The 25,338-nt window shown below is 48.9% G+C and overlaps 1 protein-coding gene across 2 annotated transcripts in view; it reads right to left on the bottom strand.

The window, feature by feature from the left end:
* Nucleotides 1-25,338, bottom strand: part of LOC138566630 (acylamino-acid-releasing enzyme-like) — a 1,701,869-nt gene that overhangs the window by 1,431,697 nt on the left and 244,834 nt on the right. For both annotated transcript variants that reach the window (XM_069644170.1, XM_069644171.1), the window contains exon 3: nucleotides 6,442-6,571. In XM_069644170.1, the coding sequence (XP_069500271.1) occupies nucleotides 6,442-6,571 (130 nt within the window). The remainder of the gene's footprint in view (nucleotides 1-6,441; nucleotides 6,572-25,338) is intronic.

The following is a 25,338-nucleotide window of genomic DNA, read 5'->3' as shown; positions in this document are numbered from 1 at the left end:
ATGTAAGCAAGCGGATCTTCATTATCTTTCTTGTCATGATCACACCCATATCCGACACGTCAGGATATTGTACCCCTAAGGGCTCTCCAAACATCTGCCCTACAGTTATTAAATGGCGCTCCAATGTGCGCCATGTTTTGTGCCATAACACTTGCATACCCTGCTCTCATCCAAATGTCATCTGCTCTCTCCCCAGAAACAACTGCTAGGAGACCCTTAATGTCCCCTATTGTCAGGGTATTTCCTCCGGTCATCTACTCTAACTCATAAATCCATTTCCCCACACCCGCCGTTAAGCTGGGGAGTTTGCACCTTAAAATATCCTTGTCCATTTGTGGCCAAGGAATATACTGTGGTCTCGCCCCTCCCTTATCCAATAGGGGAAACTGCGTAAACCCTATACCACAATCCGCTCCCATCGTCTGCCTACACATAGTACGGACAATGGTGCCTAATCGCCGTCTTCCAGGTAGGGACCTTAACCGACTCACATATGGCACTGATTCTCACCCTCTCGCTAGAAGATCGTCCTTTAGTGTGCTCTGGATATACTATAGGATATGCCATTCTATCTTTAGGCTGCTCTGGATCAGACCATCTTACTTCCTTGTCTGTCTGTAGACATCTCTCGGGACTGCATGCACTTCTTCCCTACTCCCCACAGAAGGTTTCTCTTTCTTCGTCCGACAGATCTAGTCCCCAACTAGTATAGTTCTCTTCTCTTTCGCCTTTGTCTAAAGTTAAATCAGCTTACAGAAAGAGCTCTATGCTCCGGATAGAGTGGGATTCCCTCTTCGCCTCGTGATTGGGAGATTATAGATCTATCGGTCTCCCTTTTCTCGGCTTCCCGATTCGCCTTTTGCTCTCAAATCTTGATACGCTTCATCGATTCTATCTCCGATGCTTCCTATATCGAAGTTCTCATCTAATGTAATTTTAGATGGCCCCGACGTTGCTCCTTGTAACGGGAGGAACTCTTCTATGCCGCTCCATCGCATTACTGGACTGGGCTCCATTAATTAATTCTGAATGCACTCGATCTTGCATTCCCATGGTCTCCTTTTTCTTTTTTAAACTTGATTTTATTAGCATTTATAAAGAGAACCAGATTTTTCTATATGACAAACAAGTGCCAGTGTAACCCACTTTGGCAATAACAGTCTAGATCCCCTACTCCCCCCTGCCCCTCCTCCCTCCCATCTAACCCTATTCCTGTTACCTCTTCCATCCAGCTCAGCACCTCTGTCCAAAATACTTGTACCTTGGGCCATTGCCACTACATGTGGGCCAGGGATTCCGGGTTACCGCAACCCCTAAGGCAGAGTGGAGATACTCCCATAAACATTTTAGACAATTTCACCGGGTCCCTGTGCCATCCCATTAACAATTTGAAGTTGTGCTCTATCGTGGAGGTGAACAACCCTTCATGGAAGACCTCTCTGTATATTTGTGCCCATTCCTCCTCTGGGATCTCTTCACCCACCAACTCATCCCAATATCTCTGGGTAGTTTGCCTCCCCTGTAAGCCGGTTTCATTCATCGCCTTGTATAATTTGGACAGTATACCCTTTCTTGACACTAACTGGTCCAGGACCTTTTCCACTGGTGTTAATTCTCTAGTCATCCCTTGCCCCCACTTTGGGTCTGTCAGGATACCCTTAATGCGGAGATATTCAAATATTGAGATGGAGTCCCCTCCCAGTATGTCGCTCACCTTACCCCATTCCTAGAAGCTCCCACTCTCAAAGAATTGCCCCACCCCATCAAGACCTGCATCTGACCACCTCTGCGAATGCGTGAATCCTTGGCACCCCAACTCGAATGGTGGCCTCCATATTGAGAACATAGGAGAGGGGCATGATGTATATCCCTGTGCATCTCTTGAGTTCCGCCAGACTGACCAAAAAACTCCCAACGTAGGGTGGGACCGCATGCTTTCCGGTATTCATCTGGGCGGGCCCAGAAGTAGTCCCTAACCTTTAGAGGATGCGCAACCAGATCCTCCAAGTAAGTCCAGTACATCCTCAGATCTTCCCTCATATGTTCCAACATCCCTCTGATTTGTGCCGCCTTATAGAACAGGCGGATATCAGGGAACCCAAAGGTAAGGGATTCCATTTTCACCCTTGGGGTCTTATTTCCCCATATAACCGTACGGAGCTCTCCGGTAACTTCTAGAAAAACCTTTTCTGGGAGCTGACTCGGGATGGCTGCAAACAGATACAACAGTTTGGGGAGGACATTCATTTTTATAGAGGTCATCTTTCCGTACCAGGTCAGTATCAAAGGGTGCCACCTCTTCAAGTCTGCCGTGAGCTGTGTGCGGAAGGGATCATAATTAGCTGTCACCATTTCTCCCCGATCCCTTGTCACCCATATGCCTAGGCATTAAATGCTTCTCCGATTAACCATCATACCCAGGTAACTCCTTTTCATGTCTAGGTGGGGGAGCCTCTGTGCCAGTAACGGCAGGATAGCAGATTTTGCCACATTAATTTTGAGCCCCGCGAGGCGGCCAAACTCACAATCTGGGCCATTAGTGCTGGAAGGGAGACGAACATTCGTGAGGTAGGCCACTACATCGTCCGCAAACAGCAAGATTTTGCATTCAAGTTCTCTACCCACGATACCCTTGATCCAATCATTCATTTGAATAGCAATTGCCAACAGCTCCATTGCGAGGAGAGGGGACATCCCTTCCTGGTCCCTCTCAGGAGTTCAACGGTCTCCGTAAGGGCCCCATTTATCCAAACCTTCGCCCTTGACCCGTTATATAGTTCTGTCACCCATTTTAGGAAGTTTGCTCCCAGCCCCATCCTCCCCAGAACCTTTCATCCTGAAAGGCCACTCGACCCTATCAATGGCCTTTTCGGAGTCCAGCGTCACTAGGCATGCGTCCTGGCCTCCCATTTGTGCCCCTTAAATCAGGTTGATAGTATTCCTAATGTTGTCTGATCCTTGCCTTCCCCTGATAAATCCCACCTGGTCCCCATGTACTAGTAGCGGCATACTCCCCTCCAGTCTTTTTTTCTAGGACTTTTGCCAGTATCGTCGCATCTCCATTGAGGAGGGAAATGGGCCTATAGGAGGAGCATCTGGTGGGGTCCTTCCCTTCCTTTGGGATCGCGACAATGACTGCCATCATCATGGTGTGGGGTCGTATGCCCTCCAAACACACGCTGAATATCTTAACTAAACGTGGCGCCAACAGGGATCTGAATAGTTTATAAAATGTTATTGTAAATCCATCGTCCCCCATGGCAGACCCCGATTTCATTCCCACAATTGCCTGCATGACTTCCTCTCTGGTTATAGTGTTCTCTAGGCTTTCCGCTATCTCTTTTGGGAGCCCTGGGATTGGCAGCCTTTTCAAAAAATCATCTATTTGGGACACCTCCCCCACCCATTCCAACGAATAGAGGGTTCTGTAATATTCTACAAACTCACTCCCTATACTCTGGACATTGTGTAAGTATCTATTATCCTCCCTCCTAATAACCCCAATGGCTCTCCTCTTTTTCTCTTCCCTCAATCTCCATGCCAGGATCCTGTCTGCTCGGTCCCCTTTTCATGGTATTTCTGTTTCAGGAACAGGAGGTTTTTTTACTGTTTCCTGCATCAGGATAGCTTTCAGCTAGGTCTTATATCTTCAGAGCTCTTTTGCCTTAGCGGGTGAAATATATTGCCTCTGGGTACCTCCCGGTTTTTGTAGCTCCCCTTTTTTACTACAGAGCTTAACCTCCTTCTCCTCCCCTTCTCACTTTTTCTGAGCGCCTATTCTCATCAGGGTCCCTCTTATGGTTGCCTTGACCATCACAGACAGATTGAATTCCCACCTCCGCTGCATCATTGAAGAGGAAGTACTCCTCCATCTGCTTTCTTGCTTCCCATCAATTCTCTCTTCTTACTTTCTCACTTCTTCTCTCCTTTCCCCCGCTCTTCGTTCTTCCATTGCCCTAAGCTTATTATCATACTTACTTTGTTCCTCTGCCCTTTCTTCTTTCTTTTGTTGCTCCTCCTGATACAGTGTTCTTTTAATCTCTTTTCTCGCTCCCAGTCTTTTCTGTCTTGCTCGTCTCGATCTTCCCTTTGCCTAGCTTCCTCAATGCTCTTTCCTTCTAGCTTGAGTAGTATCTGTCCTCCCATCCATTCTTTCCGTACGAGCATTACCTCGTCAGCTTTATCCTTTTCTCCTTTCCATCTCTTAATTTCCCGTTCTAGATTTGTTGATATAGTTGGTCATTCACCTTTCTCTTCCATGTTTTGTAAGGCCTTAAATGTTTCCTCTTTTTTCCTAGTCTCTTCTGGACTATCATCACTACTAAAAGCAGGCTGTTCGTATATTGGATTACTATACACAGTCATCCCTTTCAATTCCTTTAATGGATACAATCCTGCGCTTTCTGTATTAACACTTTTTACTACAAGCAAGGCAAGGAGAGCAGAAGGCTCAGCACCCGAGGGCAGTATAGATCCTGGCCAAAATCCCAATCCAGACCCAAGCACAACACCAACAGCCAAGGCAGCCCTGCAAGCCCAAGTGTTGTTGTAAGTCCTCTGCACCCCTGTGACTCAGCTGACCCTTTCCGTTGTCAACCACAGCACCAAGCAAACTCTATAGCCGCCAGACAGCAGGTGGTGCCTATTGCCTTCTCCACTCCCTGCAGCGGCTGTCAGGTGCACTCTCAGTGGTCACCAAGACATGTGATCTCAACTGGGGGGATAGGCCCTGCTCCCCTACCACTCTACAGCCATCCCAGGGAGCCAATCACCCCCTCAAAGTGTGTGTGACTAGATGTTGGGCTGGGGGCTGCTCTGTCGAGTACCGCTGTGTGCCGATTCCCACACAGCGCTGCGCTTTCGCAGAAGCACCAGCAATACAGTGTTTAGATGTTCAATACTCAGCACTTAATATATCACTAAAAATGAGTGAAGGCAGGGCTGCCCGTTCCAGTGTCCAAGGTACTTATTGGCAGCAAGTGCCCAGTTCCTGAGGCCCCCTGTGTCCCAGTGGTTGCCAGCTACTCAGCAGCACGACTGCTCCACCAGCCAGCCACTCTCTCACACACTCTTCTCTTAGTAGGCCCCAATTGCAAGCAATGACAGGGAAGTCCAGGCTACAAGTCCAGGCTACCCACACAATGTACAGTTCATTGGCTTGCACCTACTCGCCCAGCGTCAGCGTAAGCAACAGCTGCCTCCCAATGCAAGCCACTAGCTACTGGCAGGCGCACGCTGAGGCCACATCACCAGCCAATACAGTGTTTACTTCACTTCACAATCACAGTGAATACATTCCTCAGGGGCCCAATCTTCATGCCGGAGGAGCGCAACTAATCTGGGTCTGCCTCCTACCTTAGATGTCCTCTTCGCATCCGTTGCAGTGAGTAGCGTTGCTGGCCAATAGCGTTGCTGCGCGGGGCCCACTGCCTCCCAGGAACCTGCTATCGCACCCTCCAGTCTCAGCATTAGGGAGTTGTGTTGCCCGCTGTGCCTCCTCCAGGTAGTGCACACCTTCAATGTGGCCTCACGTTAGATCAGTTGGTCAGTTAGATCAGATGCGTGAGCCCAGTTCCACCCAAGCTGCGGATCGAGTCAGTCTTCCCGCTGTGCCGTGGCCCAGCCACTATGTCTTGGCCGCCCGGGACCTGCAATCAATGTTGTCAGCTCTACTCTTGGATTTGATCCGGGTCGCTCCCAGGCATTCAGCGACCAGGCAATCCGTCCTGGGTACGATCCGAGGCCCCTCACTGTACCTCTCCCAGAATGAGGCGCACAGTCAGCCGCGCTCCACCGGCCCGACACAGCCCCTAGGTCCTGGCATCCATGAGCAACGGTCCGCTCGCTCCGCTATTCGGGGACTATGCGTGTCAGGGCACGGTGTGCGTCCCTCTCCAGCTAACGTTCTGCAGCGGCCTGGGGGATTGGGAGCTTGGCAGCCCTGAGTCGTGTGCACCTCTAGCAGTTCCGATCCATCAGTCAGACAGGGAGCGCTGTGTTTCACAGTCGCTTCTCCGCCCCGTCTCCTCACTACAGCGCGGCCCATCTGCCATTTTCTCCCTCACGGGGCCAAGTTTCCGACCGCCTTCACTCCATCCAGAGAGTCCGATTTTAGTTCAGGAAATGTCGCACAAGAGGGCGTCGGTGTCCCCCCCAGATTTCTGATTGAATATGGGGCCAGGGATGCCCATCGCCGCACGTTTGTATTTTTGAGGCTCAGGATGAGAGCTGTACGAGTTCACAGCCTCACCACATGGGCTCAGGCCACACCCCCCTGCAAAAACCATTAATTAAATCATTTTAACCATCTCTGATATTTGGATTATTCTTTGCACCATCTGCAACAATACATACTATATTAGGAGTTAAGGATTAACTGCACCTGGCTGTATTATACGGTTAGCAGAGAGATTTAAAGCAGGACAAATAGTGGCTACACACCTGTGTAGATATTGGAGTATTTTCCTCCATACTGCGTTGTGACTTCAGGCCCAATGCATGCATTGCTGAGAGCAGGAAACTGACTGAGCTCTCTGTACAAATCTGCAATCTCCGTAGGATTGTTCAAAATCTGCAAAGAAAAGTAGTCCTGTTACTACAATGGTAAGTCTTCGGCTTACAAGTAAAACAGGGCAGCTAGTCAGTATTCAACACACTGCATTCCTCCTGCCACATAACCAATAAAGCATTTTTCATCTAGTTGTGCAAGCTCTGAGTTTTTACTGATGACACATGGGAACCAATAGAGCTATGCATATGGATACAACAGGTCCCGGCCTGAACGCTAGTAATGTAACTGTGACAAGTAACCCGACCTTGTCACGAAGGGACAGGAACCCCTTTCAGCCTTGGGTGGGAGGCTTAATAGGGTGGTAGCAAAAGCCAATCCTGCCTCAAAGGGGGGAGGTGGCAGTTGAGAGAACCAAAATTCCTGTCTGCCCATGTGTAAGTCTTTATATGTGCAGTAGCAAATTGCAGCAAACCTACCTCTTAACAGAAATAATGGCCCAGTTCTTTCCATGGTATCAGGTAATATTATCCCCACCAAAAATATCGCAGAACATATGGTCGTCGGCAACGGCCATAGGCGATATTTTTGATAGGGATAATTTATGGGGTGAATGGGTGGGGGGGTTGCGGTGGTGTCCCCCGCTCCCTTTAAAAATATATGGGGGCTGCGGGGGTGTCCCCCGCAGGGTAATCGCCACAAAATATGGCAACATTTTTGTATGGCGATATTTTTGCGGGGATATCATCACATGGAACCCTGTCCATGAGTGGATACCACCCACATAACAGCAGTCCATCAGCACACCATCAGAGCCAACCCGGGGAGTGAAATATTCACAGAAACAGAACTCACGCGAAGGGAGATAACAGCAGAAGAGCTGTAGCGTGTACATGGCTAGTCCAGAAGCCACGCAGTGCTCCGCAGCCTCAGCATGCAGGGAAGCAAATCTGCTGTGGCCGTCCTAGATGGTTCGACGTTTAAATAAATAAAAAAATAACGAGGCTGAAAACACCAATTTTTTTGTTATTGCATTTCTGAAATGCCTTTTAATTTTTGCACTTTTTAAAATGTTAAATGCAGGGGTGTGGGGGAGAGAAGACGCCCTGCGCACTGCCACATTCCCCCGCCTTAATGTATTCCCTTAACCACCCCCAAAACCCCCTCCATCTATTTTTTGCAAAATAAAGTGCATAAAAATGCAAACAATTTTATTTATCAAAACTCTATGTTTTCAGCCTCATTATTTTGTCATTCGTTTTTTGGAGGTAATACCATCCTAGACCCCCAGGGACTTAAAAAAGACTGGCAGCCGCTCACTAGGACTTCACTTAGCTTGAAGGGAACCTCACCTCTGTCCCCAACATGAACTTGGGCATTTGCAGCGCAGGCAGCCACTGTTAGAAAACAGTGACCGCAAGCAGAGAAAAGGGGTCGGGCTAATCCTGCTCTTTCAAACTGTCCAGGTATGAAAGTGTGAACCAGATTGGCCAGGTTCTGAAAACCAATCAGAGGATGAGGAAGAAGATAAGAGAGACTTAAGTAAACTGGAAGTTGTGGGTTGATCGGGGGAAGTCTCAGGAGGAGGAGGAGGAGGAGGTAGCAGACCAAGAGACCAGCAAGAGGAAGGACAGTGGACTGGTGTGTGGAGGCAAGGTATTGGTTGGTTGGTGAGAGCAAGTGGTACAGAGTGGTGAGTGTGCGTGGAAGACTACTGAGCGAGATTATTACAGGGAGTGTAGTTGGCGAGTTGTGAGTGTGAAATGTGCGCGACTGGGGAGGAGTGGAAGTAGTGGTGTGGAGGGATTATTAGTGTGGAGGAGTGAGTAGCAACATCGAAGGTTGAGGACAAGTAGTAAAAGTAGAGACAGAGAAGGAAGACGCAGGGAGCAGCAGGATTGAAGGTGGGTAGAGTTTGGAGTAGAAAGTAGAGAGGAAAAAAGTATGTAGACACAGGGAGAACAACATCAGGACATGAGAAAAGGAGACAGAATGCGGCTCAGTGTCTGAAGACACTTCCCAAGATCCACTGTTAGCTACTATCAAACTGATAGTGTAGGGCTAGTCAAAGAAGTCCCTGTGGGAGTCTAGATAGAGAGGGTAATTGCCTATCAGTAATTCAGAATAGCGAGCCTAGAAAATAGACAATGGTGGGTCACTATCTGGAATATAAGAACAGAGGGACAAGGGATGCCTGAGTTACGGTGGTGGAAAACACTACTTCTAGACGAGGGAGGGAGGAACAGCCCTTGTACCCTGCTAAAAAAAAGAACACAATTCAAAATTGTTGGAGCACATACATATGACCTGGACCTGCCCTAGAATCGCAGAATATTGGTGCAAGGTTTCTGAAATGCTAGCAGACATTACCACCACAGAAGCCATTAGATGTCCTCTGACATGTCTCCTAAGCCTTCCGCATCACACCCAAAGCTACCTGGCAAATTCATAGTGCTAGTAGTATTACTTGCCCGCAAATGTATTGCCCTAAAATGGATGGATAGAAGAACAAGTTAGCTACCCCCTATAACGTTCTTTCGATTGCATGTTCCTCCCACGTATTCCACATCTTATGACAATTCTCTCTCCAGCTTCAGCTGCTTCAGAATGTTTTTTCGACAGGGGGTGCTGTGTGCCGTCTCGTCGATGTCCCTCGAGGGCTGCCGTTCAACTGTCGACGTCATCATCAGTATAAGTAGCGCATGCAGTGCCCGTTGGCTTCAGTTCCGTTTCCCCCTGAAGAGGAATTACCAGGTGTACCATAGACCCTAGGCTCCAATAAGGCATAAAGTGTAAGAACAGGTGAATTGTATGGCAGGGTAGGCTATGAGGGGCGATGAGGAATACGAGGGAGGAACATCCAATCGAAAGAACATTACCTGGGGTAAGTAACTTGTTTTTCAAATGGATTTTGTCCTCGAACGTATTCCTCATTTTATGATAGACTCCGAAAGCAGTAATAATTTGGTGGTGGGAGTACGAATTACATTTTGTTCTAATCATAGACCGAATGAAGGATCGCTTTTGCAAATTGTCCTCCCTGACTGGAAGATGAATCCAGCCAGTAGTCTCACAAAAGTGAGAACAGATGACCAAGTGGCCGCTGAACAAATGTCTTTGAATGGGACACCTCTGAAGTTCAGCAGAGGTTGAAATGCCCCATTGTGGAATGTACTCTTAGGCCCTGCAGCGAGTCCTTGCCCGCTAATCTGTAACATCCACCAATAGCCAGGATGATCCATCTGGATATGGTTTGTTTAGCCAATTTGGGGCCAGTATAGCCAATGAATAATTGGTCATTTTGACAAAATATAGCCATTCTAGATATGAAAAAACAGAGCCCTTTTTGGGTGCAGTCTATGTAATCTTTCCTCCTCCTTTCTAGGATGGGGGGGGGTGGATAGAAAGTTGGTAAAGTGATTTTTTGCGACAAGTGGAAGTCGGAGACTACCTTAGGTAAGAAAGAAGGTTTCACCTTGAGAATAACCTTGTCTTTATGGAAAACTGTATGTGGAGGTTTACAGGAAAGAGCCTGCAACTCGCTTACCCTGCAGGCTGATGTTATTGCAATAAGCAAAACAGTTTTGAACGTTAAAGTCTTAATGGAATTCCAAGATGGCCGCCAGCAGCCGTCGGCAGAGTAGACGCGCCGACGGCTGCTCCCGGGCTCTGCGGCCTCCGGTCCCACCTCTCCCCCAGCAGAAAGGCAGCAGAAACGGAGCACAAAGTACCCGGGTGCTTTGCTACAGTGCCGAGAAGCCCCAGGCATGCAGCGCAGATCATCCTGGGGAGTGTTTCAACAGAGGAGGCAGCCGCGAGAAAAGAGGTGCCAAGCGAGATCCAGTCGGTTGGGCTGGCTCATCGACCATCGGCGTAGAGGAGTGCACCCTGGTCGTGCAGGCGACCAATCGTGAGCATGGAGTTCCCCGGGTGCATAGCTGCGGTGCCAAGAAGCCCCAATAGCGCGGGCCAAATCGTTTTGGGGAGTGTTTCAAAGGAGGCAGAGGCGGCGGGAAAAGAGGCACCAAGCGGGACCCAGTCGGGCGGGCTGGCTCAGAGGTCATCAGCAGAGAGGCAAGCACCTCGGTTGTGCAGGCGACTCACCGCGGGGAGGCTCTACAGAGGACGGACGTAACTGCCATGAAGGCAGGCAGTGGGGCGGAGTGTGCCAGAGAAGATAGGAGCCCCTAGGGACACCGCCGGGCGGCCGACGGAGCAGTCCGGAGCAGTGCGGTAGACGGGGAGAGGAGGTGCCCCCAGTGAGCCACTACAGCGACCCAGCCCCCGGAGGGAGTGAGGTGAGGAGCCCGCATTTTGGAGGCAGGGCTTCAGGACTAGCGCGGAGAAGCTGGAGTGGAGCGCCCCGGCAGGGAGAGGGAGCCGGGACAAGCTCTGAAGGGGACGGGTGAGCAGCCAGACGGTCACGGCGCACGCCTGAAGGAGGAACGGCAGCCTACCATGGGACTACTCTCAAGTTGGAGCCGTGGGGGTCTTCCAGGGAGCACCACAGCGGAGCGCAGGACAGCAGGAGAGCGGAGGATCCGCAAGTTACAGGCTGTTAGGCAGAAACCTGTGCAGTTCCCTCTGGGACCACTGCAAAAGATTTAGGACTACACATGTTTGGCAGTAAACCCACTTGGTAGCAGTCTGTACCACACAGATTCACTTGGTAGCTGTGGCTGAGCAGTCAGACTTCCCTCAAGAAGAGTTAGGCAGTATACAGAGTATTCACAATAGGTCAAGAGCACACAATAGAACAAGTAAACACTGACCAGGGCTTGGTGTATAAGAGATATAATTATTTATTTAAAAACCACATCTAGAAAAACACACAGGCACTAATAGTAAGTAATTCAAAAACACGGTCACTAAAAGATATACACTCCCTTAAAAAAATATTAGACAAGTCTTAAGTAAAGCCCCACTTATTTTCAGACAGCGGTGAGCGCTTAACGTAGATGGCACTCTAATAGTTCGTTTTAAAAAGGGAGAGAAAAAGAGAGAACAAATGGAAACAGATCCCAACACTTTTTCAAGAACACAACAAGGGAGGAAGGCAAAGAAAAACCATGAGGTTAGAGTTCAAGAGGCCGGATCCACTTTCGGAGGATCCAAACGAAAGGTGTCCAAGGTCACACGGTTGCAGTGCACAAAGGTCTTGTAAAGGTTCAAAAAGGAGTTGGACCACAGAAAGGGACCAGTTCGAGGGTCAAAGCCCAGCCCAGTCCAGAAGGTTAAGGAGTTATTATTACCTTGTAGCAATCTTTAGAAAGGGAGGCCTGGCGGACACGGTACCTTAAAGTGGTGAGAACGCTCCAGCAGGGGCAGTTGTTCCTGGCAGCGGGTGCAAGTCGGTGCTTCGTCCGGGGGAAGAGAGGATCTCGTCCGGGAGGAAGACAGGAGTCCGTTGCACTGCTAGGGAAGAAACCAGCCGCAGAGTTTCTCAGGTACAAGGAGCGGTCCGGTGATACGCGGTTAAGTGGTGAGTGGCTATCTGGCTGCCGGGGTGCTTGGCACGGGCAGTTCGACCACAAACCTGGCTGGGGTGCGAAGAAAGAAAGGAAAACTGGTTGTGCCCACCAGTCAGGGGAAGAAGCCTCTCCAGCCGGGAGATCTTCTCTGTCGTCGGGAAGTGGTGAGTCGGTTCTGCAGGGCTCCACCGGTGGTGTCGTCGTGGTAGGTCGCTCAGCTTCTCCCTCGTCGGATCCTCAGGTCCTGTGGCGACTTCTGAAGTTCCAGTCCCCAAAGCCCTGCTTTGATGCAGAAAACCCCCATTCACTCAGCCTAGCTGTCACTCAAACATGCTAAGTGGTGAGCCGGCTGGCTCACCACTTGGGCCAAATCACACAAGAGTGCGACTTGAGTTACCAAGGTAACTCAGTCCAGGGTGCCTAAACCCCCTCCCACATCCCCTGTGGTACCCAGACAGACTGGCACCACTTTTGGAGGCTTCTGTGGAGAAGCCTGCCAAAAAGTGGAACAAAGAGCTCGACTTGGGTTGGAGTCACAGAAGAGAACACAAACGCCATTCTAGAATTGAGTCTTGGCAAAAAAATACCAACCGGAGAATTAATATTAATTAAATAAACCAGCGGTATGTTCGAGGCTATGAGAATTAAATAATTAAAGTTGGTAGCCTCGAACAATGGGAAAATCCCATAGGAAAATATTCGCGGTCGAATATAAAAAGTAGTTTCGACTGCCACCAGCCAAAACTCGATCAGGGGGGACGGAGACGTGCCCCCTCGACTAACAGACCCCGGGGCAATCGAATTGTCCCGACCAGTACGTCCACAATATGATGGTTTGTACTGGTTTCTGTTAATAATTTGGGACTAGTAAAGCCAATGGTGACTTTACATGCCCTGGGAGACAGTAGTCAGTCCCAGGGTATGGAGTCTATGGTGGGGTGTCACTATGACACCCCTGTGTTACTGCATGGAGGGTGCTGTGTAACACACATAGGAAAAACACATGAGACCCTATGGAGCAAAGGACCCCATAGCCCATAAAACACATTACCAGTCAAAGGAATACCATGAATCATGTCCAAGAGTGGGAGAAAAAGAGTCTCACTCTTGGCAGGAGGAAAAAAACAAACTCCAGAAATCCAGAAAAGCTGCTGGGGGACTCGCTAGGTTAGAAAATTCACCCTAAAGAGAGAATTCTCCCTAACATAGGCACACAGTCGCACTGAGGAGCGTTGGAGCTGAGGCGGCGGCTGCAGTTACAGCGGGAGCGAAAAGTACCCCCAGCGGAACATTGCAGCGTCCCGGACCCCCAGATGATGAGTGGGGACGAGCCGGAGACCAGGGGCAGGTCGTTGGGACCCGAGTACAGCGGAGGGGAGCTGAGGTGAGGAGTGGAGGCGATTTGTGGAGGAGCAGTCACAAAGAGTCCCAGTCGGGAGGGGGCCCAGGGCACGCAGTCAAGGTGACGGGAGAGCAGGCCCGACAAGAGCTGCGGGCGCCAGCTGGAGGGACGGTGGTACCATGCAGGACACCCCCCACGGACTGGAGGGCACGGGGGTGTCGTTAGGAGCCAACACGCATCTGGATAGAGGGTGCTCCTATGATGAGAGTGCGGGGCTGCATGTGGGAACTGACCCAATAGGACGCCTAACTCGCATTGGCATCACCTTGCCCAAAAGTTATTACTGCGCCCGGTGGGGCGAGTATGGTTACACTGCCGTCGGCGCAACAGCGCAGGAATCAGCCACGGGAGGCACGAGCAGGGCCAGCATCGAAGCAGGCCACGATCAAGAGGGCTAGCAGATCCAGGGACTGGCCCATATGAACAGCAAGCAGCTGGCTTTATTTTGAGGAAACGCCAAGGTTAGGTTGAGCAACTGGTAGGCTGGAGACATAAGAGGCGCCGAATAGGCAGGAGGGGTCAGCCAGCCAAGGAAAACACCGCAAGGAGGTCCCCTCACAGTTTGCAACTCGCAGAAGGCGCACCCTGGGGGCATTAAGCAGAGGGGGTCAACAAGGCGGAGAGAGCCCACCGACCCGGTGAGCGGGTAGCCAGAAACTCAACGGCACCCAATGCAACTTTTAGCAGGAGCACACCCTCGGGGGTGCCCAGAGGCCCACCAGACTCCGAAAGGAGTGGCCCTCGCCATGTCCTGTCTCCTATATTCTAGTCTGTCTCTTTGTAATGCGCTCTGATACCTGTGGGCTGCAGCGCAATATAAACATGTAAATAAAAAAATAAATAAAAAATAAAAGGGTACAGGCTCGAGGCACCCCGGGAGAAGAAGCGGTCCATATTGAGCTAATGCTGCAAGACACTAGAGGAGGGAGTCTAACAGGACCAAGGCAGGACCAAGGTAACTCCGGGCCACAAGGACATGAGCCAGGCCCAGGCTGGGTGGGGATGGCAGGGGGGGGGCAAAACGGCAAAGGCAGGGCAACACGCAGGGGACCCACAAGGAACTCTCCCAACACTCTGGCCTGCCATAGAGGTCAAGGAGCCAAACAAAGGCGGCAATGGGCACCAAAAGGAGCGACGGATCACGATGTGGACTATGACTCGGCACAGATGACGAGACGGGACCTCAGAGGAGAAATGCAGGCCCTGAGAGAAACCATAGCAAAAACTTTTCAAGCCAAATTGCAGCTGATGCGAACCTCAATACGGCCATAGGAGAGATGAGAAAAGAAATGGCTCAGTTAGGGGAAAGAACAGACCTGCTGTAAAGAGGTCTCCAGGAAAGCAAAAGGGACAATACGGCAATAGTGAGGTTGTAGACCGGTTGGACATCGTAACACGGAATATGGAAGCACAAGTCGAGAACCTCGAGAATAGATCCCGAAGGGTCAATATCAGGATCAAAATGTTACCGGAACCTGTGTCGGACCGAGATCTGAAGGAGGAACCCCAGCGTATTTTTGCGGACCTCTTGGGCGAAGGGCCCCCAGAGTCATTAGAGCTGGACAGAATCCACAGAGTGGGTCGACCTGTCAGGGGCCCAAACACTAGGCCTCGTGATGTATTGGCTGCGTTTGCAAAATACAAGCAGAAGGAGGGGGTGCTGCGGGCAGCCAGGCAGCGTGAACTGGTACTATGTAAAGGACAAGCGATATCTCTGTTTCAGGACCTCACAACCAGCACGCTAATAAAAAGGAGGAACATGGGCCCGGTTCTGAAAGAGCTGGCCAGGAAAGGGATCAAATACAAGTGGACTTTCGCCTTTGGACTTCTGTTCAAGGGGGAGGGGGCTCAAAGGCGAGCAACTACACTCCAGGAAGCGGCGAACATACACCTGGACCTCAAGGGCGAAAGGGAGGGTCAAGGAAGCGAGACCTCGGCCACCCCTGGGCAAAGGGCAAGGTCCAAACCCTGGGAGTGGTCGACCGTAGGAGAAAGAAGCAGGTTGAGTGGGGGTAGTGGACGAATGGGCATTACACAGGGCCGAGGGGGAAGTTGGGGGGGGCGGGGGCATAGAAAACACATTGGAACAAACAAGTGCGTCCGAAGGAGGGGAAACGAGGAGGGGGTCAGGGGGTCTCAGTCACACTCCAAGTTGGAGAAAGGGGGTGTGAGGAGGCTGGGGGAGGAGGGGGAAGGGACCAGAGCAGCCAGGCAGGCAGGGTAGGAGGAACGGAGCAGGGGGAAAACATAGCACCACAACAGGAGCGGTGGCTGGAGGACGGGGAGCGGAATCAGGCGGTAGAAGGGAGGGCATGCCCTGGATGGAGACCCGAGAATGGGGCCCAGGGGCAGAAAACAGTGGGGAGCCAGAAACCGAATCTGGGCTCAGGTGGGTAACGCATAATGTGAGGGGGCTCAACACCCCCCTCAAACGGGCTAAACTAGAAAGGTTCACAAGGGCACAGGCCCCGGATGTCCTTGCTTTCCAAGAGACACACCTGCTGAGGAAGGATCAGGGTTGCTTGCGTCTGAGAGGCTTGTCGCAGATACTATTTGCGGCGGCCCCACGAAAACAGGGGGAGTGGCCCTTGCTTTCAGGAGCAGCATGGATTTTAGAACGCAGGATATCTCAAAGATAAAAACGGCAGGTACATCATGGTGAGGGGGCAATATATGGGCACGCCCCATACCATAGCCTCAGTTTACGCGCCAAATACGGGGCAGGATCACTTCCTGCGCGAGACCCTAGGAGCCTTGGAGAACTTTGCAAGGGAACAGGTTATTATGATGGGGGACTTCAATCTGGCGTGGGACAAACGATTGGATCGGAATTCACACCAGAGTGGAGGGGGAGGTGCTGTGGCCTCCCCCCAACTTCGAGAACAGGTGGAGGGGGCTGGGCTGAGGGATGTGTGGAGAGCTCTACGGGGCATGGAGGAGGGGGTCACACGTTCTTCTCAGGGGTCCACGGGACACAATCAAGAATTGATTATATATGGGTCTCAGCAAGACGGGTGCGTACGGTGGAGTCGGTTGAGGCAGGGCCCCTGGGCATAGCTGACCATAAAATAGTGCAGATGAAGATGGGTCTAGTTGGGCGCAGACCAGGGGTATAGAAATGGAAGTTCCTGGGAGAACTAATGAGGGACCAGGTGATCCGGGAAGACAGGGGATAAAATTAGGGCCTTTGTTGAGCGGAATGACACAGACACAAGTCTAAGCATGAGGTGGGACGCCTTTAAGGCCATACTAAGGGGAACTCATAGCCCTGAAAGCAGAAAGGAATAAACAAATGAGGCTGCTGGAGACTCAATTGGAAAGCGAGGTGGAGGCCGCGCGGCTAAGGATGAGGGAGGCTACCACTAGGAAAACCTTCAGGGAGTACAGACTAGCTGAGGGCCAGCTGGGGTTTCTAAGAACAAAAAAGGCGGAATGGGCAATACTTATTGTTAGGCAGAAATACTATGCGAAAGCCAATAAGGCAGACTCACTGCTGGCGCGCCTCTTGAGGGGAGTTAGGGAGAAGAGTCTGATCACGGCCATGAAGGACGAGGGAGGGAATAGACTTAGCCGGACTGAAGAAATAAAAGAACGCTTCGCTAGATACCATGGAACACTATATTCCTCGCAGGATCCACCGTCCCAGTCACAGAGTGACTTTCTTGACGCCTTACCCTTCCCCAGCCTACCCCGGACGACCAGGGAGGAATTGGGACAGGAAATTACTGAAGATGAGGTAAGGGTTACCATAGCGTCTCTTCCCTGTAATAAGGACCCAGGTCCAGACGGTTACCAAGCATCACTTTACAAAGCTTAGCTTATTCCCAGATACTGACCCCCCAATCTCACTCAGTTGTTCAATACATTTAAGGAAACCGGCCACATCACACCGACAATGGAGGAAGCCAAAATCACATTCATCCATAAGGCAGGGAAGGACCGGAAGACTGCACTTCCTACAAGCCCATCGCACTTATTAACACGAATGCAAAGTTATACACTAAATAATACTGGCGAAGCGGCTCGAGGGGCACTTCCCTGCACTGGTCCACCAGGATCAGACAGACAGGGTTCATGATGGGGAGGCAGACGGCAAATTACATCAGGCGTGTGGCCCACCTTGTTCAAAAAACAGCCACTCCAGCGGTCCTCTTAGCTTTGGACGCGGAAAAAGGGTTTGACCGGGTTGAGTGGTCGTTTTTGTTCAAAGCCATGGAGAGGATGGGCCTAGGCGGGGGAATACATCAGGATGGTCCAGGCTAACAATAAAAAACCATCCTTGCGCATCCTGGTCAATGGGACAACATCGAACCCAATTAGTCTAAGGCGGGGAACCAAGCAAGGATGCCCACTTTCCCCCTTGCTCTATGCAATATACCTGGAGCCTCTTCTCCAGGTGATCCGAGTGACTGAGGGTATTCAGGGTATACCATTTGGGGGGGAAATCAGCATAAGGTGGCAGTGTTCGCCCAGGTTTGGAGGCTCAGCCATACAGAAGTGCCCCAGGTGTGGAGAGGAGGAGGCAGGGTTGCTGCACATGTTCTTGGCTTGCCCAGAGGTGCATAGATTCTGGGAGGAAATAAAGATGAAAATGGCCAGGGGGGGTGTTGTGTTGGATGTGGGGTCTGCTGGGGCATGCACGATCGGGAATTTCCCCAGGCCACGTGATCTAAAGCATGTTAATAAAATGAAAGACCTGACATATGTCCTGGCCAAGCGCAGGATGCCAATGTGTTGGAAGGCTGCCCATAGGCCTAGAGTGGAGACATGGTGGGCGGACCTCATGTGATGGGCAGAGGCAGAAACTGCGGTTTAGTTTGAAGCCGCCACCAGGGGGGGAGGAGAGGAAGTGGGTCTCCTAATAGCCTGGAGGCAACTGGTGGCCTCATTGGCCACCCCCCACCAGGCCAGTCATGAAACAGAAGACTCAGATGAGTCAATAAGCACTGTGACTCCCGAAAATTCTCACGAAGATGGCACCGATGGAACGGCTACAGTTTGTGGGGAGGGAGGGGGAGGACAGGAAATGTATAATGTGTTGATTCGACATTGATTATGGACGTCCAAAAATGTAATGTTTGGTGTGATGTTTAAAAATAATAAAAATTGTTAAAAAAAAAAAAAAAAAAAAAAAAGGTGGCAGCGTTCGCCGACGACATGCTTCTCACCAACCTGGGGGAGTCAATTAGGGTAAGTATGGAGCTCCTGTCTAAATTCTGGGAGGTATCAGGTCTGCGAGTCAACTTGCAGAAATCAGAACTTCTGAAGTTGTCGCTGGGAGACAGGGTGGCCACGGAACTAAATCACCATTTAAGTGGAGCCCTGGGGGGATAAGGTATCTGGGGGTCAAAATTACCCCCTCAATAGTTGCGTGGTATGCGGCAAATTACATTCCTATGATAAAAGCAATTAAAAAAGACCTCTGAAATTGGAGCACCCTAAGAATATCTTGGCTTGGGAGAGGAGCAGTGCTCAAAATGGTGGCCCTGCCCTGGCTACTTTACCTGTTCCAGGCCATCCCCTTGCCGGTCCATACAGGCTTTTTCAGAGAACTTATAACAGCAGCAAAGGAATTCATTTGGCAGGGCAAGAGACCGCGTCTGGCTGGGCGACTACTATCTGCCTCAAGGAGGGAGGGGGAACTGGCCTTACCAAACTTCCTGCTAAGAGTAATCAGGGAGTGGTTCTCAGGGAAATGTAAGAAACCGTGGGCACAAATAGATAGGGCGGTGGCCCGGCGCAACCTGGGGGAGGTCCTCTGGCTCCCACGGCATCTTAGGCCATCACATCTATACCTAAGCGCCATAACAAATGGTCTGGCTAACATTTGGGATGGGGCTGTGAGAAAATTGGGGATCACAGCGTACCCCTCATGATTTACCCCGATCAACAATAGGGACTTTACCGTGGGGATGGAAAAAGGGGCGTTCAGAAATTGGGGGAGAGTGGGCTGCAGGACAATTAGGGACTTGTTCCGAGGGGAAAATGTCAAAACGTTTCAGGAGTGCAAGCAGGATTTCGATCTGGGGGAAGGGGAATGGTGCAGATACTTTCAGATTAGGCATTGGGTGATGCCCTAGGAGATGAGGAAGTCAGCCACTCGCACTACAATGCGGTTTGAACAGTTCCTGTTAACACACAAGGGGACCAAAGGGCTAATCTCACACCTTTACAAACTCCTGGAGAACGCAGGCCCGAAGGTGAACTGGGCCTCCATGGAGTAGATGGGAACAGTTACTGGGGAGTAGATTAGAGAGAGAGGACAGGGAGAGGCTGTGGAGGAAGATACCAAAGGTGGCAAGGGCGGTACAACTCCAGGAGGCCTGGTATAAGTATATATTCGGGTGGCATTACACCCCAGCCCGCTTACATGCTATATACCCGGCAAAGGCCAAAGATTGCTGGAGGGGATGAGGAGGTCAGGAGGTGAGGGGGGTTGGTCGGAGGTGTCAGCATCACATATCTGGTGGGAATGCCCCAAAATCCAACCTTTCTGGAGGGAAATCAAACGGGTGCAGGATCAGGCGTTTGGGGAAGGGACAGGTCAAGACCCCCAGATGATTCTTATGTGAAAGCAAGGGTCCGAGGGGGTAGGAGAAGGGAGGGGCTGGGTCGAAGCAAAAGTCATATTTACGCTGGCAGCGATGGCCTCATTGCTCAAAGATGGAAGGGCCCCATGATCCCAACAGAGCAGGACTGGCTGAGGAAGATATGGGGGTTGGTAGCCATGGAGTGGGCCACCTACACGGTCAACAACAGGCTTGAGAACTTTGCGGCTGAATGGGGAGAGACTCTTACCTTTCTAAAGTGAGACTTAAGGCGCAGTGGTGCCCACAAAGACTAAAACGTTTGGACCTTCACTGAAGCTACTCACGGAGGCGGGAGAGAGGGGCACGAGTGTTCCTCAGCCCTCTGGCGGAAGACTCTGGGGAGGAGGGGAGTGGTGGAACAGTCGAGTTGTTGCTTTTCATGTTGTAAAATAATAAAAAAGTTTTTTTTTAAAGAAAAAAAAGTCTTAATGAGCATGAGTGTAAAGGCTCAAAAGGAATGCATGTTAAAAACACCGGTGGTCAGTGAAAATCTCGAATTTATAAATATCGAAAAATATAATCTCGAATTTATAATACCGAAAATAAAAAATCTCGAAAGTCAAAATCTCGAAATTTTTTAAGCAATCTCGAATTTATTTCAATTTTAAAGGTAAGTATATAAGCTTACAGATAGTTCATGTTAAACTGAGTAATAATTTCAACATGTAATACATCTTTTTTCCTCTTGATGGTGCTATTGCATGAATAATAACAGTTGTATATATTGTAACTTTGTGTATGTTTACTTATTTAAATCCACGTTACGTAGTCCTACGTAAAACGTAAGCGCCATTTTTAAAGTTCATATTCAATCGGTTTCTGCTGCGGTCGCGTCTCCTGCAAGCTGTTCCTGGATTGTCGTGGATTTTTATTTTTTTTTTAACTTGGATTGCCTTTGCTTCATTGGATTTTCTCGGATTACATGGACTGTGGATTTCTACAGGATTTCCCGGATTTGTTGAATTATGGATTTGCAGTGGATTTATTTGCAGTCGCTGGATTATGGATTATGGCTTCAAGTTGGTTTTTTTCTGGATTTGTATTGGCTTTTTTGAATAGCATGAGGACTTTTCTTGTTTTTCCGCACAGATTTTTTGGTTATTTTTTCCTGGCTGTGTATTTTGCTTTATGTGATGGTTTTTTTTGGGTTTTTTTCCAATGGATTGACGTTCCATTTCCTGTATTTTGCATCACCAGGATGTTTTATTCGCAATCAATACCGCCATGGCACAATGGACTGCACCTTCATCCGAAACGTGAGTGATATTTTTTAACATTTCAAGTTGAACGCTATAGAGTCTAAGAAGGTTTCTTTATTTTGGGGGTCAAAAGCTTCTATTAATTGTATTAGTTTTCCTTCATAGTCTCTGTATATTTTTCTCGTTTGTGTCTGGTTAGGTAAGGAAACGGTTTGTGCCAATTTAAACTGTTGGTGTTGTTCTTCATCTTGCAAGTCGTGTAAAAAATGCCACAACGTGGGGTTATTGATGTTAAATTGTTTGTTTAACCTGCTGTGCCATCCCTCCAGGGCGTTATTCGTTCTAGGTGTTTTTTCTAGGGTTGCCTGATAACAATTCCAATGATTTAATGGGTATTTTGGCCTTCTTCTTGTGCCACTTCTTGTTAATTGTCCAATCCATGATTTTTCAAAATAGTCTAAAAGATCACTAAATTCTTCCTCATGATTTTTGTAAAAAGTACTGTCAATTAAATGTTCATAAAATTCTGTTACATAATCTATTTGTACAAAAGCTAATGCAAAACGTTTTTTAATATTAAATTGGTAGCAACTGTCCTCCGTGTATTTTGTGTTTAGACCTAATTTCTGCATTTTGCGCCATACACTCTGTGTGAAGTGGAAAAAACATCCTTGAATTCGTGTATTTTCGAAAATTGTTTTAAAACCGTTGATTTGTGCTGTCTCGTAATCCATGATTATTGTAGTTGGGTTTGCCTCAGGGATCGTTTGTTTCATTTTGTCAAAAATGATTTTGTACGCCTCTTCAGTCTTTTTCGGCATTAATGTATATACAAGTGGAATTGTCTTGCCGTTTATTGTGCCATGAATAGTATAAAACTGGAGGAATGGCTGTGGGCATATTTTAAAAGTTGCGTCACTCTGCCATTTTTCACTGTTAGTCAGATGGTGGAAATTACTTGCAGTGGCAAATATTAATATTTTTTCGCGGTTTAAATCAATTGTTGCTTGGTGAAAAATGTCTCCATTTTTTGTTGTTTTGAATACATCAGGGATTGTAATGTCTTCAAAAAGCCTTGGTACAGGTGGCATATTTTCTTTTTGTTTTCTAGTTCTGTTTACTGTCCGTTGCATTAACCTCTCACCTGGTAACTGTGCAGCGATATGTACTGGTAAATGGTCACATATCTTTGACACAACAGAGCCACTTGTTTCCCCGAGACTTTCTTCAGCCTTTCTTTTCAGCTCTGAGAGGGTTTTTTTATTATTATATTAGATTGGTCCGGTAGATGATTATGTTCGTTTTTACTGCGCACATTTGTTCCCTCAGTAATAGCTCGAGCGCTGCATTTATTTCTTTTATATTCGGCGCATTTCCAGTATACACGCTCATTCTTCTCATATTCCTTATGGTAAACGTATCCATTTAATGCCAGCTGTTTTCCACCCTTTTGGGTTGTCATAAATTCCATTTCGTATTCTAAAAAAAAACAGAAGAAATATTTCCTGTCATATATCTCTAAGTAAACATTTTTTTTTACTGTTATTCCACTTCAATCTTTTATAAATATTACCTGGTGTTTTGCGAAGTAAACTCAAGCGATTTCCTGCAGTACAGCATCAAATGTCGTCCTGTCAGGTAATGACGGTTTGGCAATATCGTTATTCCAATCGTGGTTCATGAACAAGGTTCTTTACTCTTGCTTTTCACCTATCATTTGAACCCCTTCTAAACTTTTGATTCTAATACGTATGTTGACAGTACAGGGGGGGGGGGTGTGGGGGTAGCGGGGTGCAGGGTAAGGGGTGGTCGACAGGGGGGGGTTGGGGGGGAACCCCCCATCATAAAATGCTAATTTCGTTTTTTCTTTATTTCTATTTATGCATGTTCGGGTTTTTTTTTCTCGACATTTAAGTATTCGAGATATTGACCCTTTTATTGAGATGTATATATTTTCGATATTTTAATTTTCGATATTTTTTTTTCGAGATTTTGGTAGGTCGAGATTATGTTTTCGGTATTTTGACTATAAACCAAAAACACCAGATTGAGATCCCATACAGGGACATTGAATGGAACTGGTGGAAATACATTAGTAAGGCATTTTAGGCATTGAACAATCAGAGGGATCTCAAAATATGAATCCTCCTCTGAAGAGCGCTTGAAAATAGATCGCGCCGCCACGTAACCTTTAATTGTTCCAATCTGGAGCCCCAGATTTGCCAAATGTAACAAAAAGGAAAGCACCATAGTTGTGTCACATAGAAAGGGATCCACATTATTATCCCTGCACCAGCTGCTGAACTTGCTCCAACAACAGCAGTACAAAGATTTTGTCTCTGGCCTTCTGGTAGAAAGTAAAATCTCTATTACGTCATCTGGGAGGTCCCATCCTTGTATCTCAGCCTTTCAGAAACCATGCGTCAAGGCTGAATGTCTTGACCGCTGGATGGAGTACCCGACCTTCTCTTTGTGGAAGACGCATTGGAGGGCAAATGGACATGTCCAGAAGGTCCCACGTCCTCCTGGCCCAAAACGGAGCCATTAGGATCATGGATTTCCCAAACTTTCTCAACCTCCTGATCATGTGAGGAATGACGGAGACTGGAGGAAACACGTACAGGCGTGGAAATTCCCAGTCCACCACAAACGCGTCCCCTAGTGCTCATCTTGGAGGAAATTCCCTGGAGCAAAACAGTTTGCATTTACGATTGACACTGGTCGTGAACAGATACACTTGAGGGGTTCCCCAAGGGTGAAGATCTCTTGAACTTCCTGAGCTAGTTCCCACTCATGGGAGACTGTGCTCTGCCTGCTCAGAGTGTCTGCCGCTGTGTTCTCCTCTCCGGCTAGGTGAACTGGCGATGGGAGACTCCTTCTTGAATTGCCCAGAACCAGAGCTGCATTGCCTCTCTGCACAGTAGTAGTGACCCTACACCTCCTCAATCTCTTGTTGAGGTAGTACATGGCCATTGTGTTGCCCATCATTTTCAGGATTTTTTCCCCCCGTACAGAGGGCAGAAAGGCCTTCAGCGCTAGCCTGATTGCCCTCAGCTCCTAAAGGTTGATGTGCAGCAAATGAGAACCGCCAACAGCGAACCTCTGGTACGTTCTGTGCTTGGGATGGATAACACATGACAGTAAACATCCTGAAGGTCCAATGATAGCACCCAGTGTTGGAGTTGGAGAGTCTGAAGGATTTGGGAAAGGGTAACCATCTTGAACTTGTCCTTCCTGAGGAATTTGTTCAGGTTTCTTAAGTCCAAGATGGGTCTCAAATCTCCGTCCTTTTTGGGAATCAGAAAATATGGGGAATACCAACCCTTGTTCCTTTCCGCTACAGGTACATGTTCTATTGCACCTTTCTCTAGCAGGGTCAAAATGTACTGCACTAGGAGCAGATCCAGAATTTTTAAAGCGTTCCCCGGTGGATGATCCGGATGCCTTTTTTGGAAAGGAAGGCAGTAACCTTGGGCGACAGTCTTCGCGCCGGAGCGGGAAATGCACCGGCAGCCATCTTGGAAAACACAATCCATTGTAATCCTCTACTGACAGGACCTGTGCACAGAAACTCTATACCCTTGCTGAAAGAAAATGTTGAAGGCAACCAGAAAAGGCACTACACACCTGCGGAAACACAGCTTCAGTGATGACGAACTGAATATGCTGGCAGACACACTTGTCGAGCATGCTGATGTGGTTTTTTGTGCAGACCTGTGGCGTGCAGCGCAATTGAGAAAGAAAAAAATATGGGAGGAGGCATCCAGGAAGGTCACTGCGGTAAGAACAACCCCATGCAGTGTGAAGGTCTCCAGAAAGCGATGGGATGACCTGCGCCTGCGAGTCAGGAACATACGATCTGCCAACCGCAGCCAGGGGCAGGCAACAGGCGGCGGTCCTAACTCCCCCATCAAGTTGGCAAGGTGGGAGCAAACATGTAGCTCCATCATGGATATGGAGTCGATAGAAGGAATTGGACATGCGGAGTATGTAGTCCCATCATCAGATGAGGATGGTGAGTGACCCTTTGCGCACTAGAGAAGTCCCCACACACCCCGGCCATCCAGAGTACAAAGTTGTTCACCAAATGTGAGGTAGATGATGGCAAATACATGGCCCATCAGCCACACTTAACCAACATATTTACACACACACACACACACACACC

Source organism: Ambystoma mexicanum, chromosome 2p, assembly GCF_040938575.1.
Source record: "Ambystoma mexicanum isolate Mex_15411 chromosome 2p, UKY_AmexF1_1, whole genome shotgun sequence".
NCBI classification, from domain to species: Eukaryota; Metazoa; Chordata; class Amphibia; order Caudata; family Ambystomatidae; genus Ambystoma; species Ambystoma mexicanum.
This window is presented reverse-complemented; position numbering and strand designations above follow the sequence as displayed.